The sequence below is a fragment of the Nipponia nippon genome, unplaced genomic scaffold (genome assembly GCF_047370975.1).
Source record: "Nipponia nippon isolate SJK-2023a ecotype South Korea unplaced genomic scaffold, ASM4737097v1 scaffold_17, whole genome shotgun sequence".
Lineage (NCBI taxonomy): Eukaryota > Metazoa > Chordata > Aves > Pelecaniformes > Threskiornithidae > Nipponia > Nipponia nippon.
In genome coordinates this window covers 10,091,130-10,105,561 of record NW_028262333.1, presented here as the reverse complement: position 1 = coordinate 10,105,561, position 14,432 = coordinate 10,091,130, and the positions used below count along the sequence as shown (strand labels likewise).

At 52.1% G+C, this 14,432-nt stretch overlaps 1 protein-coding gene across 6 annotated transcripts in view; it reads right to left on the bottom strand.

Moving 5' to 3' along the window:
• TCF7 (transcription factor 7) overlaps window positions 1–14,432 on the bottom strand; it is a 77,558-nt gene that overhangs the window by 15,755 nt on the left and 47,371 nt on the right. For 4 of the 6 annotated variants that reach the window (XM_087753965.1, XM_087753966.1, XM_087753968.1 and 1 more), the window contains exons 4-9: window positions 10,577–10,709; window positions 7,322–7,412; window positions 3,618–3,704; window positions 1,556–1,666; window positions 1,117–1,279; window positions 778–885 (exon numbers count right to left, since the gene is read on the bottom strand). In XM_087753965.1, the coding sequence (XP_087610091.1) occupies window positions 778–885; window positions 1,117–1,279; window positions 1,556–1,666; window positions 3,618–3,704; window positions 7,322–7,412; window positions 10,577–10,709 (693 nt within the window). The remainder of the gene's footprint in view (window positions 1–777; window positions 886–1,116; window positions 1,280–1,555; window positions 1,667–3,617; window positions 3,705–7,321; window positions 7,413–10,576; window positions 10,710–14,432) is intronic. The other 2 variants (XM_087753967.1, XM_087753970.1) reach the window with 1 other exon arrangement.

Sequence of the window (14,432 nt, the reverse complement as noted above, 5' to 3'; positions counted from 1 at the left end):
GAGAGTCCGAAATCGGACCTGAACAGCCTGCGAGACCGAGGTTTGCACTACAACTCAGAGAAAGCAGCTTACACTTTCCTGTTTTGCCTTTTTGACAATTATTTCCCATTATTATTATGCTCCTATGAGCATAATGGCTCAGGCAGACACCCTGTGCTAGTTTTAAACCTGCAGAACAGAGATGGCAGCCTGCAATTCAGCAAATTGCCCCAAACTTACAGCATGTCCTTGGGCTCAGCCCCACGTGGCCAGGACTACAGAGCCTGCAGTACCCAGCTCCATGATTTCAAGCTGACAAACAAGGTGCTACCGCAAAGCGAATGGAGCTGAGTGCGCTACAGGTGCCCGCCCAGCCCCCCTGGACATCACACCCCGAGTTTCTCCTCCTGCATCTCTGCCCCATGCTCTGTTCCCACTGAGCTGATGTCTCAGCTGCTGCCTGAGATGCACAAAGCAGTGGGTTTCCATAAAATTATATTTCCAAAGATCATCCACATCATTTAAAAGTTCTCTTCCTTTCTACTTGTATTTACTCAGACAATAAGCGAACAAATGGTTGTGGTAGCTGGGGAGCTATAACATTTGTGCTATAGATAGGCAATGAGCCAAGACAATGTTCAAAATACCCCTGAAATGTGAATTTCTATAGCTATCGTGCCATCAGGAACGACATTACCAGGGACAGGTGGGTTGTTTGGCAAACACCAGTTGTCAGCCCCCCTGGGTCATTTCTGGCCATGCCATGGGAAGGGGGTCCGAGCTGCGGCAGCCACTCACGTAGTTGTCTCTGGCAGACCAGCCGGGGTAGAGCTGCATGTGGAGCTGCCGTTCCTTGCGAGCCAGTTCATAGTACTTGGCCTGCTCCTCCCGGGACAGCGCGTGCCACTGCAAGGACAAGCGCAGTGGTGAGATGTGGCCCCGCTGTCCCCTCTGGTGTCAACCCTCCCAGCCCGTCTCCACCACAGCCGCCCTGCTCTGGGGCACATCCGACCCTGTGCGTTTAAGGGATAAGAGCACCCGGGTTTGAAAGCAGCTGCTTGTTACATGCTTAAGAGCAGCGGTAAGGGACGGAGATGCTGCACTGGGATGACGGCACTGAACCCCGTGTGCTCTTACCCTCCTCCCCAGGATCTGGTTGATAGCAGCGCTCTCCTTCAGGGTGCACTCGGCAATGACTTTCGCCCGCATTTCTTTCATATACAACATGAAAGCATTCAGGGGCTTCTTGATAGTGGGCTTCTTGGCTTCCTTCTCTCTCTTTGGTTCTGGTTGAGGTTTCCTTGGTGGGACGGAAAGAGGAGCTGTCAGCATCAGAGCCACCATCCAGCCCGGCTGCCTGGCGGCACCAAGCTCAGCAGAAGACTCAACACCAAACCAACCCGACAGCACGAGTGGGTGGGGGGCCTGAGATCCGCACCTTGGATGTGTGCTGTGGCCTGATGCAGGCAGAGCTCAGTGTTCATCCATCCTCCCCCCGTGCAAGCATTAATAGGGATAAAGGAAATGGGTATTAAGGCGCTAACGCTGTCAAGCCCTGCCGGCACTTCCAACTTACATGTTTCGGTCATAGTGCTCCATCTCTTGCTTGCCAGAGTGGGGCACGATGGCGGGGTGCGGGATGCCGGTGGTGTGCATGCCAGAGCCCAGCATCAGCGGGTGAGTGAACCTGCAACAGAGAGCGGATGAGCCGCGCCGGGAGGGCTGTGCTGGGGATGCTCGGGATGCTCGGGCAGCCGGAGCGGTGTGTCTCACAAGACGGCACTCTGACGTGGCAGAAGCAGATGGTAAGCGGAGGACACGGAAAGCAAACCCGCGGGTGGTGCCAGGCTGGCGCGGGGCAGGCAGTGCCCACCACCCCGGTGTCGTCTGTGCCATACTGGCAGCAGGCACGGCCGGCCGAGCCGCGGACACATGGGTGGAAAGGGTCCGGGTGCCGCACAGTGGTGAGGAAACCAGCCTGCAGCAGGAGTCAGCCTGACCGAGATCAAGGGAGCTTTCAACCAGCGGTTTCAGCTACTCAGATCTCTGTTGTTGTAATATCTTATTAGCACTGCAAAAAGGAACAACAAACTCATCCCAGGGTTTGGATGGGAGTGATTAGGACCACCCCACACCTTTCTTTTAACAGAAATAGCATTAAGTCTGAACATGAACCAAACTGCAACTCTAGGAGGTGCACCTTGCCTAAGCAATGTTCTCCACCAACATGGGACTGAGATCACGAGAGGTCTCACCAGCTTTCAAGCTTCATTAGCTCTCTCTCGAGTTTTAGAGGCTAAAGCCAGCAGTCAGCTTTGCCAAGCTTGCCACTTTATGACTGCAGCTTGAGATGGCAGAATTGCCCATGGGAGATGAATTGTTCATTAGATATGCTGGCACAAAAAGAAAAGCTGTTTAATTTAATCCACCAGCACAGTCTGATCCTTATCTGACCAGGTGTACTTTCTCGGCTGCAGCAGCGCTGCAAAATCCACCCCGAAATCCTGCAAGTGGGAGCTCCTGCACCGGCCTCAGGGAGGCTGCCGGGCCTCCGCAGGGAACCGTTAGCTCCTCTCTGGCCTTTGCCTTCGAGGTTGGGCAAAACAATGCCTCAGAAAGCAAGGAGGGCTGGCAGCGCTCCCTCGCATCTGTGGCAGGGATAAGGGTTTGCATGGATCAAGGGTTTTGCACAGGTAAAGATTTGCATGGGTAAGGGTTTGCACAGGTAAGGGTTTGCATGATTTTCCTGCAGGAATCCTCCACTAACGGCTCTTCAGGACAACACGAAGCAGAAGCAAAAGCTGGTGCGTGAGCACACAGAGCACAGGCATCCCCGCGGCACTGCCGTCCTTGCTGGAGCCATGGGGGCTTTGCCCACCAGCATGCCCAGAGGGGCTGGGCTCTGTGATTTCCATCCACAGGGGATGTATTTTGCTCACCAGGACATCGCTGGGGTCTGGATTATTTACAGAGGGCAAAATTTGGTCTAAGGTGACCATAAACTTGCAGTATGAATGGTCCGGGGCTGTGCTATGTGGCTCAACCCCCTCGGTATTTAAGGCGGGTCGTGGCGCCCGGCCAGGTCCTCGCGGGGGGAAGCAGGGCAGCGACGTGGCCAGCTCCCGCTGACCCCTTCCCGTGCACAGGGTCCAGCCCATGGCCGTGCCAGCCCCGTGCTGCCCGATGATGGGACGGGGGAGGCAGGAGCTGCACTTACATCTCAGAGGGCTGGGTTGTACTGATGGGGGGACAGCAAATTGCTGCCCGCTGCCTGTCCTGCTTTTAAGGCTGAGACCAAATAAAACAGATCACTCTCTGCAGAGCAAAACTCAGCGGTGGTGGCGGCAGGGATATATTCAGGGTTAGTGACAAGGAGCAAAATCCTGAGCAATGGATTTCATCCCCTTTTCCCAATGCTGAGCTGAAGGCAGGGGTTTCTCCTCCCGGGATGCTCAATATTCCCCTGACTGGCCTTTGGACCAGGCACTGCCTAAAAGCTCCTTCCCTTCCCACGGGTGCCTGAGGAAGGTGTGTGGCTGTCCCTGGGTGGCCACGGTCTGCTGCAAGCTCCTACTGCACAAACTGCAAGCTGCGAGACCAGCTGAGCTGCTGCCCTGTCTCACACAGCTCATACTCACCTGGAGAAAGAAGCCCCAGCAGAAAGCGCTGACGAATACGGCTGTCTAAATCCACATGACGGGAGCGGATAGACAGACTGGCTCTGCCTGGGATCGGGAAGAAAGAGTCTATAAAGTATCTACAGCTATGTGGTGTTTCCTAAAGACACCCTTTGCTAAGGGGACTTCAGAGCACCAGTGCGCCAGGAGCTCTGCGTGATGGGATGCTCAGGGTGTCCCCTGGGCTCAAGGGGCAATGTGGGACTTGGACGGTATTTTAGGAGAAGCTGGGCCTCCCTGCAAAGGTTGGATCCAACTCTGACCCCCCCCTCCGTCCCCCGTGTTGAGTAACACTGCAGCTTTGAGTTTATCCCATTAAAACGCAAAATGCGGAGGTGTGCTGAAAAATTAGGAGCTGTTGCTATTGCACAGAAGAAGTTGCTTGAAAGAACAGTTTGATGAAAAACCTAAAGCCTGGTCAGAGTGCCTCTCTGTGCGGTGCACAAGAGGCTGCACGGTCGTGGGATGCCCTGGGAGGATGCCCGAGCATGGGAACGTCCTGGTGTTCAGAGAGAAAGCACCTACTCTGCCCTCGTACATGCTGCAGAAATGCTCTAATTTCCCCAGTGCATCTTTTTAAGGACGCCCGTCATTTTTAAACAAGCCAAAAGCTTGGTCCTACGTTTCTTTTGAAAGTTGTTTCATACTGGGGACTGGGCATGTACCAGACCTGGAAATTTTTGAGACAGTAAAATAACTATGCAGGAAGTTCCTTGTTGTTCCCAGCAAGGGAAACCCCCCACGTTTTCATATGGAGATAGCTCAAAAATACCTTGGCTTGTTCTGCAAACCTGCCAAAAGATGCTCCAAGCCTAAAAATGCGCATGGAAACCGAGATGCCCGAGGAGGACGCGATGGGGTGCTTAAACCCATGCAGAAGCTCGTGCTGTCTCTGGCCAGCCCGCACAGAGCTGTGCCTAAGACCAGCACCAGCTATTTTCAGCTCTAATAAGCAAAAAAAGCCCATTATCATTGAGTGTGGTGCCACCCCGCTGCCCTGTGGGAGACCGAGCTCCTGGATACCAGGGATTTTTCAGGGCTAAGGCCAGTTTCTGCCCTGAAGAGGAATAAGGACAGCGCTGTGGCAGTCAGGCCCTCGAGCCGCGCTGGGAAGGAAGGAGGTTTCTGTTTCTGCCGCTCCGGGAGCTGCTGTGTCTCAGCTTGACCGAAATCTGCAGCATCTGTCTGTAGGAAAGGCAGCCGAGGCGGCGGGCTCTGTTTACACCCTGCCAGGCAGAAGCCCTCTCCCACCCCTTAGATGTCGGCGGGTATAAACACACCAACAAACAGCCAAGTGCTACTGCGCTTCGGGAAACCGAAACAACCTTTGAAGTAGAACGCGCCTGCCTCAGGGCCGAGAAAACACTCGGAGCTAATCCAGAAGCGACACGCGTTACTGCAGGCTGAGATATTGGGATAGAAAAGGAGCCGGGCACTCGTGGCTTCATTCAAAGTGATTCTGACGTGCAAATTAATGCAATTGCAAAATCAATCCCTGATGGTTGGGAATGCATGATTACTGCCTGTATCACCCAGTGATGGGAGGGTGGCTTGGAAAAAAGCCATGGAGGGGCTGCCGTGGCACTGCCACCGCTCGGCCCGGGGCGCGGGTGAGCAACACAGTTCGCAGGCTCCCAGCTGATATTTGCTGCCAGGCTCCTGTGAGCAAAACTCATTTGACTGGACTCTGGGAGGCTTTTATCCAAACGTCATCCCAGCTAATTACAGAGAGAGTGATTGCAGCTCCTCCTCCCGAAGCACTCAGCGAGAACAAAGCCTGTTTCTGCCCATCTCCTGTCTGCCAGCTCGTGGAGGAAAAGCTGCTTCCCGCGTGTGGCCACCCCAGCTCAGCAGCACCGGCACGAGCATCCCCGGCAGGAGCATCCCAGGCATGCAGCCCCTGCTGCCCGCTGCCTCCTGCACGGGGTCAACGCTGCCACTTCTGCACCCACCTGCACCGCTGTGCTGAGCCTTGGCTGAGGACTGGGCACTTTGGGAGAAGTTTTGGGGCTCTTTCCATAAATTTTGGGCAGGCAAATGGATGAGCAAAGGCTCTATTGGACACACGCCTTCGAGGTGCTGCTCTCTGCTCTGTCAGGCCATTTTTTGCTTTACCGTATCTGCTCTATTAGTCACTAATGAACATGTCTGACGAGGTTGCTTGAGGATGCCAAACCCCGCAGATGCTGGAACAGCCCTCAGCAATGCAAACTCCCTCTGCCACCAACCGAATGACAAAACCTCGTGCAAACCAGACTTTTTCCCCTCTGCGCACCCAGGGCTGCCCTTAGCAGCATCCCACCCCAAGAGTGGACCTTGCATTTGGCAAACAGGCTCCTTTTTCACCCCCAACTATTTCTTTCATGTTATAGCACAGTCACCCCAGTACTTGTTTTTCCTGAGGATGAATCACATCATATGAGGAGTTAAATCATCGCCCAAGAGTAGCAGATTTAGCACAGAAGGCAAAATGTAATCTCTTTGAAGCTGAACTCTGTATCAAAGGCCTCAGCCTCTGTTTCCTTGTGGTTAAATATCTGGAACATGAAATTCATAAACAAAACAAAAAGCTAACATTTTACTTTGTGTTTTAATATGCTTCGCCTCTCCCATTTTGCAATAAGTTCTTGTACCTGAAGGTCTCTGCTGGGCTTTGCCGGGGTTTTATCAGCCAGCACCAGGGGAAATCTGGCCGCCTGCCCCGGCAATTGCCCTCCCTGCACTCTCCCCCTGTCCCAGCCACCCCGACCTGCCGCCTGCAGCCACCGGCCTCCCCGCAGGCCTCTGCAAGGTCCCTGCATCACCGACCGGGATTAAAAATTAATCTGGAGAGTGGCGATGCCCACGGGCACCGCCCGCCAGACCTGCTCCCTCAGTGTGCTTACGAGCACGGTGACAAAAGCCAGTGGCAATGACCACAGAGCACATACCGAGGTATTTTTAACTCATGTCCCTGAGGCAGGTTTCCCAATGGGTTCTGCTTTGCGGGATGCTCCTTGGGGCTGGCTCATGCAGGGGGGACTTTTTGGAAGTGCTCCAGGTCATGGTTCCTCCTTCCCTGTCCCCCCTGGGGCAGCGGGTGCTGCCGAGCCAGCCGTGCTACGGCCAGGCTGCGGGTACCGGGGCCGTTCACAGGGGCAGGTCTCTCCCACAATGTATTTTGTCCCTGCGTCTCAGACCCTAATAAGCACCGTGGCCCAGCGGATGGAGCATCCCATTAGATTATGCCACGGTGGCAGCATGCTCAGGGAAAACACTGTTTGTGCTGAAAACCCAGGCGAGGGAGAAAGTTACCTCTTACTCAAAAAGAGAGGATTTTCTTGTGATTAGGAGAGGTGGGTAGGAAGCTCTTCCTGGGTTTCCTAATCTGTACAGGCAACTAGATGTAAGGCAAGAAGCAGTTTTGAATTGGGCAGGTTGTAACCCCGCTCCAGGGATGCCCCCACCCAGACAAAGCCTTCAGCCTCTCTGTGGATCTGCTCCCCATCTCTAAAACAGGGCTAAATCCTCCTCCCCATCACACAGCACGCAGAAGGGATGAAGCCAGGGGAAAGCACCGTGGAGGTTACGGAGAATGGCTGTATGCGATTTGTTCCATAACCAGTCCCCTGTACGGAGCAGCCGGCGGGCTGGGGGCTGCGTGGGGCCAAGCCCTCCACACTCACCATCCCATCGACGGCGTGATCTGTCCGACTCCACCGGGAGGGAGGGGGTAGAAACCAGGGATGTCTGAGGTCTGGGAAGGACGGTGCACTCCTGGGAGAAGGGAGAAGGAGATGAGTTGGACACAGCAGCGTGCTCCCCAGCTGACCCAGACCGCTCCCGAACCCCTGGCTGCTCCATCTGTGGGCACTTGTGGGCAGCAGGGAATATATGTGAAAGAGCTGCCTGCAAGTGGCAGGATATTATAACTGCCCTTTTTATTGCTGTGGTTCTCTCTGTGGGGATGTAGTGGGTTGTCCATGCTGCTGCAGAATCACAAACAGTGGTGTAATGGGGTGGGGAAGGCAGCTTGCTCCTGCACAAGCATCATCCCTGCTCCATGCCACCCTGAGGCCAACCAGCAACTTGCTTTGGTAAGGATTTGATGGACTCCGGACATCCCTCTGCCCTTCCCAGAGAGCCTGTTCAGGTGCACAACTGATGGTCAAAGCCATTCCTACACCCCCTTCCCACCAGTCATCCCTGGGACCCCCCAGGAGCAGCCAGTGGGGATGCTCCAACAGGCATCACTTCTATCTCAATTTTAAACAATTTGAGTCCCCGTTCAAAGCAATCGTTTCGCGGGCTCTGTGGGTGCCAAGGAACAGCAGAGGTGGGTATGGTGCCAGGTGGGAATTCACCCTTCACACGGGGAATCCCTGTGTGATCTTCAAAGCCGCTGGCACGGGCGGCATGGCCAGAGGAGACAGCCGCAGCATCCATCCGTTTCTATCTGGACTTGAAAACACCCTGCAGAGCCTGGGGCTGCGAGTGGGACTCAGACAACTGTGGTGCTGCTGGCAAAAGCAGCCTCCAGCTGACCCCCAGACCGGAAAACTGGAGGGGAGCTGGGGCCAAGGTCTGCCACAGCATCATGTAATGCTGACTCCTAACGAGCCTCAGACAAAAAATTGTGTACAGAGATTGTCCAGCAACTGTCCTGGGCAATAAATACATTGAATAAATTGGTGATTAGTTGCAAGCAGTTTGCAAACTCAGAATTCTGGATTATTCTCCTAGGTTTATTAATGATAGATTATTAATTAGGAATGACACCAACAGATTCCAAGCATCTTATTAGGAGATAGCTAAAATAAATACATAACCGAACTGAAAGGAATATATAACTTAGTATGAGATTTAGCTACAGCTGTGCTCAAGTGGGACGCAGCAGCCCCCTGAAGGTCAAACAAAACCAGCATCTGCGTTAGGCAGCTGCCAGGATTTCCTGAGATTTGGACCTCCAACAATACAAGGTGTGTAAGCCAGAGCACAAGTTATTCTCGCTGGCCCAGTGGCTGGGGCAGCAGCCACTGACTCAGAAGATCCTGCTTGTATTTCCTTGTCTGTGTGTCCTTGGGCTACTGTGAAATACTTTAAAGGGATGCTGTGAGAATGAGTACGACGGTGACTCTCAAGTGCTTACACTAGGTGATAATGGGAGATATTTCAGCGATGAAAATAGAGATGGGACACATCCAGAACGAATGGGGAAGGAAACCCTCGCCCCAGCAGTGTAGGAATGAGGGATGCAAAGCTGATCACAGCTGCACCACGGAGGCAGGTCCCAGATGAGGATGGTGGTCTGAACCTCTCCATAGATAGGACCTGGGGGCTCTCCGGGATGGACAGATTCCCTCTGCCTCTGATGTAAATGTACAGGCTAAATGGGAAAGGAGAGACTGGAAAGTGCCTGCACTGAGGGTGCAGGTGGGTGTGCTGCCAGAGGACAGCTTCCCAGAATTACTGACCCACTGCAGAGATGAATGCTTAGGGACTACTCCACTGCTGATCACAGCCTCCATGGAGGGATATAACCAGCTCATCCCTTGGGTGAGCTGCTCCCGTATTGCTTAAGGCTTTCCAGGCTAACAGTGAGTCCCTGAGGGCAGCTCACGGCAAGGGGCTCTCGGTGGGGCAGTGCTCTGCAAGGCATCGGCAAAGGCACCGTGAAGGAAGGTGTGTCGGGTCGCCTTCCTGGGAGACTTAGAAATCTGCATTCTTCCTCTTGAGATTCGGAAATCTGCCATTAGCTGAGCTTTTAATAGGTTTATTTTGTTAACTCTTCGTATTTTTCTGCTGAGTCTGCTGTGCTCTGGTGGCTGACAAGCAATGCGCTGGCTGGAAGAAAACCAGGATGTGCCTGGGTATCTCTTACACCAGACCTAAATCCTCCCCATCAGCATCCCTGATGAGTCCAGAATGTGGCCTCCGGGTTCAGACCAGGGATAATTCAGCACATCCTCCAGCCAAGAACATCCTTGATACCCTATCAGTTTTGGCAATGATGTTTACTTGGCGAAGCCCATGTCTCTGGGACAGTTTGGATCACTCCTGGGTGGAGGCCTTTGCCCAAATCACAACAGCTGGTTTTGTGCCTCCGTTTTTGCACTGATTTCTGGGCTCTGATGGACCCTGAATCCCTTCCTGAGTGTAGCTTGTCACAAAACTGTGAATTTGCTTGCTTTCACATGAAATCAAGACCAGGTTTGTGCAAAAGCCTGGGTAATCTGAAAAGATGTTGAAAGATTCCGTGGCACTAATGTAAGGTTGAGAAAAGTTTGATTGTACACTCAGCTTGCCAGTAACCCATGAAGAATGATGGGCTGGTGTGAATTCCTGTGCACATACCTATATTTTACAGTTCAGGGTTTAACCTCTACCTACTGTACTTTCCTCCGTAGCCTCGCGAGCTAATTGACGTGTCCTGGACTCACACAGGAACCCAAAGAGCCAAACTGTGTGACAACCACATAACGTGTGGCTACGGACACATACATATAACAATCCAGTTAGCTATCAGACACCAATCCTATTTAGTCAAAATATTTCCTGTTTCAAGCATTTATTTTCTCAAAATGACAACCTGACAACAGTTTGGGTATGAGTCAAAGGAAAGATTACTTTCCATTTTCTGGTTGACTCTTACGCATCTTCTCGCAGGCTCTGGTCTGGTCTCAAGCTACAGGACAGCCTGTACAGAGAACTGAGCACACTCGATCAGCAAGGTTGGCACTTTTGATATCAAACTCCTCTTGACCAAGATTACAAAGCATTGCCAATAAGCTAAATAAACTCCTACTGCTAAGCAATGCCCCAGTTGACCAAAGCTTTTGACTTTTCCCATTGATTTGGGACCAGGAAGGTGACAGCCTTGATCTCAGTGGTCTCCACCACTGTCCCCATCCCACCACACAGATCCTCAGTGGTGCCATTACCTTGTTTCTGGTTGATGTCGGCGGGCAAGTGGGGCGAGTGGGAGCCGTGGCTGAAATGGTCGTTGCTGTAAGGGATAAGCGGGGTGAGCGGGTGGACTCCGTGGGATGGCTGCACGACGGGAACTTTGTTGGACTGCAAGACACAAGGAGGGAGAGGGCTCAGAAGTTGAGCTCCGTAAGCAAGGAGGGCCGGTGCCCTTTGCGGTCCTGTTGTTGCAAGCGAGGCTGGGAATTCCTAAAAGTCCCCAGTGTCTCTCAAGGGCAAGGCAAAAAAAGCCGTTGCCTACTTAAATAAACATTACAGCATCCTGCAAGAAAAATCCCAAATGCAAGCAGTGACAACAGCTGGAGACGATTGCATGGGTAGGTGGAAAACAGACCAAATCAACATGAAGTTTTCAAAATTCAGATGAACTTTTTTTTCTTTCATTTCCAGTATCTTTTATTCCAGGATGAATGCTACAAGCATTTTACCCAATGCATTGCTCTTGTTTTCTGCCTTGTGCAGAAAAGGGTCTAAATCTGGACTTTCACATCCTGCACATTCACTCTGAAAGCCACGCCTGGGCTTTCCTAACCGGGGCTCTCAAGCAGGGAGAGCCATGCTGCGGACAATGCCTTTGAAACTGTGACGTGGTCACCAGCGAGCACTCAGGTTGAAATTCTCCTGGGTCCAAGCTCCAGTGCTGGGAGAAGGACTGGAGGGAGCTGAGGCAATGCTGGGGATGCAACAAACCCAGGAAAATTTAAAAAAGAAAAATCCAATCTCCTCTTGCAGCTACTCCTCCTGGTTAAGCACAGCGAGGCCATCGGAGCCCAACGTCTTTGTAAAAGGCGCTTTTTTGTGAACACAACGGGGAGTACTTCTGCGTGTCGGAGCAGAGCGAGGGGAACCTGTTCAAAAGAGCTGTAAGGAAAACACACGCACACACACACGCACACGCTGCCATCTACCACCAGCCTCCTCGCCTCGAGCGTCTCAAGCTGCTCCCTACATGCCTGGTTTCGCCCATGGTTGCCTTTAAACCCAAACTGACTTTGCTTTGGTGGTGGAATGTTAGGATTTGTCCCAGATAAATCCAGAAAGAGAAACAGGAATGACAGCACCCCAAAATGAGGAGAAAATGAGAACAGGCTAGGTAAGCTCCAGGGGCTAAGAGCCGGGTATGGCTAGCCAGACCTCTTGTGTCCCACCAGGACACCTACAGATGATTTGCTGCTTGACTTTTGATAAGTCATTTACGATCTCTGGACTTGATTCACCACTTTGGTAATGATTTTGCTCAGGCAGAGTGAGTACAAAACGCCAGTCAGCTTTGGTGGAGGTGGTGCGGCTGGAGCTGATGGCTCTGGAGGACCTGTCCTGGACCTCTCCCTGCCACTCCGGCTGCTTGCACAGCAGCTTGAGATTCCTGGGCAAGTCCTGTGTTTTGCATCACTGCTCCGAGGAGGAAACCCATGGAGCGGAAAGGAAAACAGACTGATGGAGACGCCGCTTTACATCTGTCTTTCCCACAAAGGTTTGCTCATGCAAATAAAACCCAAGAGGCATGCAGGTTTGCATTTAAGAATGAAAACCCTAATTCGTGATGCTTACCAGTTGTAGATTTACTGCGTACAGTGGGATACTGGGAATGTAACCCCCCTCCCCAGCACAAACTGGTGTGGTACAGGCGTTCCTATCCTACAGCAGGGCCATGGGCTATGTGGTTTTCCCATTGAGAGCGAGGCTGGCTCCTGCTCAGTTAAATACATGTTTGGAGCTCTGAGTTTTACTATTCTTGACCATGAAATGAGATAAAGAATAGCTTTTCAGTGATATTTCTAAAATTAGCTATGGTATAGCTTATTTAAGAGCCAGAAAGCCTAAATTAGGGATATGCAGTTCTACGTGTACGTTTTAACATGACACTGGAGCAGAATGAGCTCAGTGCTGAGCTGTTTTGAAAACCTCAACTTAAGCGCTTCTGCCATTCAAAGTGGGGCAGATCTTTCCTTCCCATTCACACCGGGCCTGATCCAAAGCACAGCACCATCCGCCAGCCAGCCTCGCTGCCTGATGACAGTTAACAGCTTTCAGAGCAGTGACAGAAGACACAGACCACTACAAAGGCAGTTGAACAGTCCTGATGCTGATCCACAGGATACCTCAACAGTGAAAAGCACAGAGCACATGCGGTTACAGCGAAGGCATGGGCTGTCCTTCTTCCCCATCAAAGCAGAACATGGTAGCTTGGCGGTACAATAGGTTGCAGCCCAGTTACTCAGATTTTCCATCAGTTCAGATGGGAAACAAGATGTTACCAGTAAGAAGAGCTGGCCTTCCCCATGTCCCTTCTACATTTGCACTTGCCTCGCTCAAAAACTTTTCTCCTACTCTTTAAAGGCATAAAAACCTGGTGGGGAAGCATGCTCAGGAGGAAGGCAAGACAAAAATTTCTGCAAGAGGCTATTCATCCCCCTCCTGCTTCCTCCATTTGGGAGTTCATCACAGGAACCCGTCTCCCAAATTGAACCAACCAAGAGAAGAAGGAAACGTTGCACAAAGATCTGGAGAAACAGAGAAGACTCCTTCAGTGTTGAACCCCGGTTTAAACACTGCAGCTGCTAATGGTCGCAGTCCATGGCCATGTCTGCAGCTCCCGGTCTTCAACAGATATGCTGTGGCTGCTGCACGCGTTTTCACTGTGAAATCATACCTTGTTTATAGAAATCTATATGCCAGAGAAATGGTATCAATTCCTCTTTTTTACAAGGTCTAGATTTAGTTCCTGCAAATCAGCTGCAGCACTTGAACTCTGAAGAGGCTTTCAAAGCCAGAACTTAGCAGCTGACAATGTCTTACGCCATAAAATTAACCTGATGTAAATGTTTTCTGCCGAGCGGACTGATTTAACACGAGGGCAGTTGGTTTGGTGTCCTCTCAGCAGGTCCCCTGGGAGGATGCGGGGTGGTGCTAGTCGGGGCATCAGGGCGATGCGCTGCGGTTTGGTGAAGCATCTTATTGCATCTCCTCCCCAAAGCTGTGTTTCAGTACAGCTCAGAGCGGTGGTGATGGAGCTGCTGGCTACCCACCCACCCAAAATAATGCAGGTGGTGCCCAGCACCACGGCCCCAACGCCAAGTCATCCCAAGTCACCCCCCATCCTTTGGCAGCTGCAGTGGGACACGAAAGGCCTCTGAGGACAGCTTTGTCTCACCTCTCCCAGCACAGCCCTTTGAGGACAGGTCAGGGAATGAGCTGTGCAGCCATGACCTCGCTACAGAAATGAAGAGGTGCATTTACAGCAACACCAGAATGGTATTTCCAGAGGGGACGGAGCAGCAGAATGGGTTTTGCAAGCCTAGAGGGCCTTCCTCCCTCTCAAATTTGCTGAACTGCAACTCTCCTGAGTGCCCACCTCCCCGGTGAGCAGTGCCTGCTCAGGTCCCCGTGTGCCTTGTGCCAGTAGCCGGTGCTGCTCTGCGCTCGGGCACACACCGACCCCGCCGTGCATCACCCTACTGGCATTAATCAGCCCCCATCAACCTGGCTGAAAATAATTAAAAAAAAAAAAAAGATGGTGAGGGAAGAAGCCAAGAAGTTACTTTAATAACTAGAGGTAATTGGATGAGCAAAAAAGAAAACGCAGTCACATCAATTATTAAGAAAGACTAATTGTTGGCAAGGGAAAATTAGGAGACCTCACCACTCACACATGGGTGTCTGATGGTGACAGAAGCTCAAGGCTAGCTAGAAAACTCTCCTTTCGCTGAGCACACACAAACCCAGCAGGTCTTTCACATCAGGATCACCCTCCTGATCAGAGCTGCAATGTTCTTTGGCTCCGAGGTGCCTGACCAGGCACAGCATCCT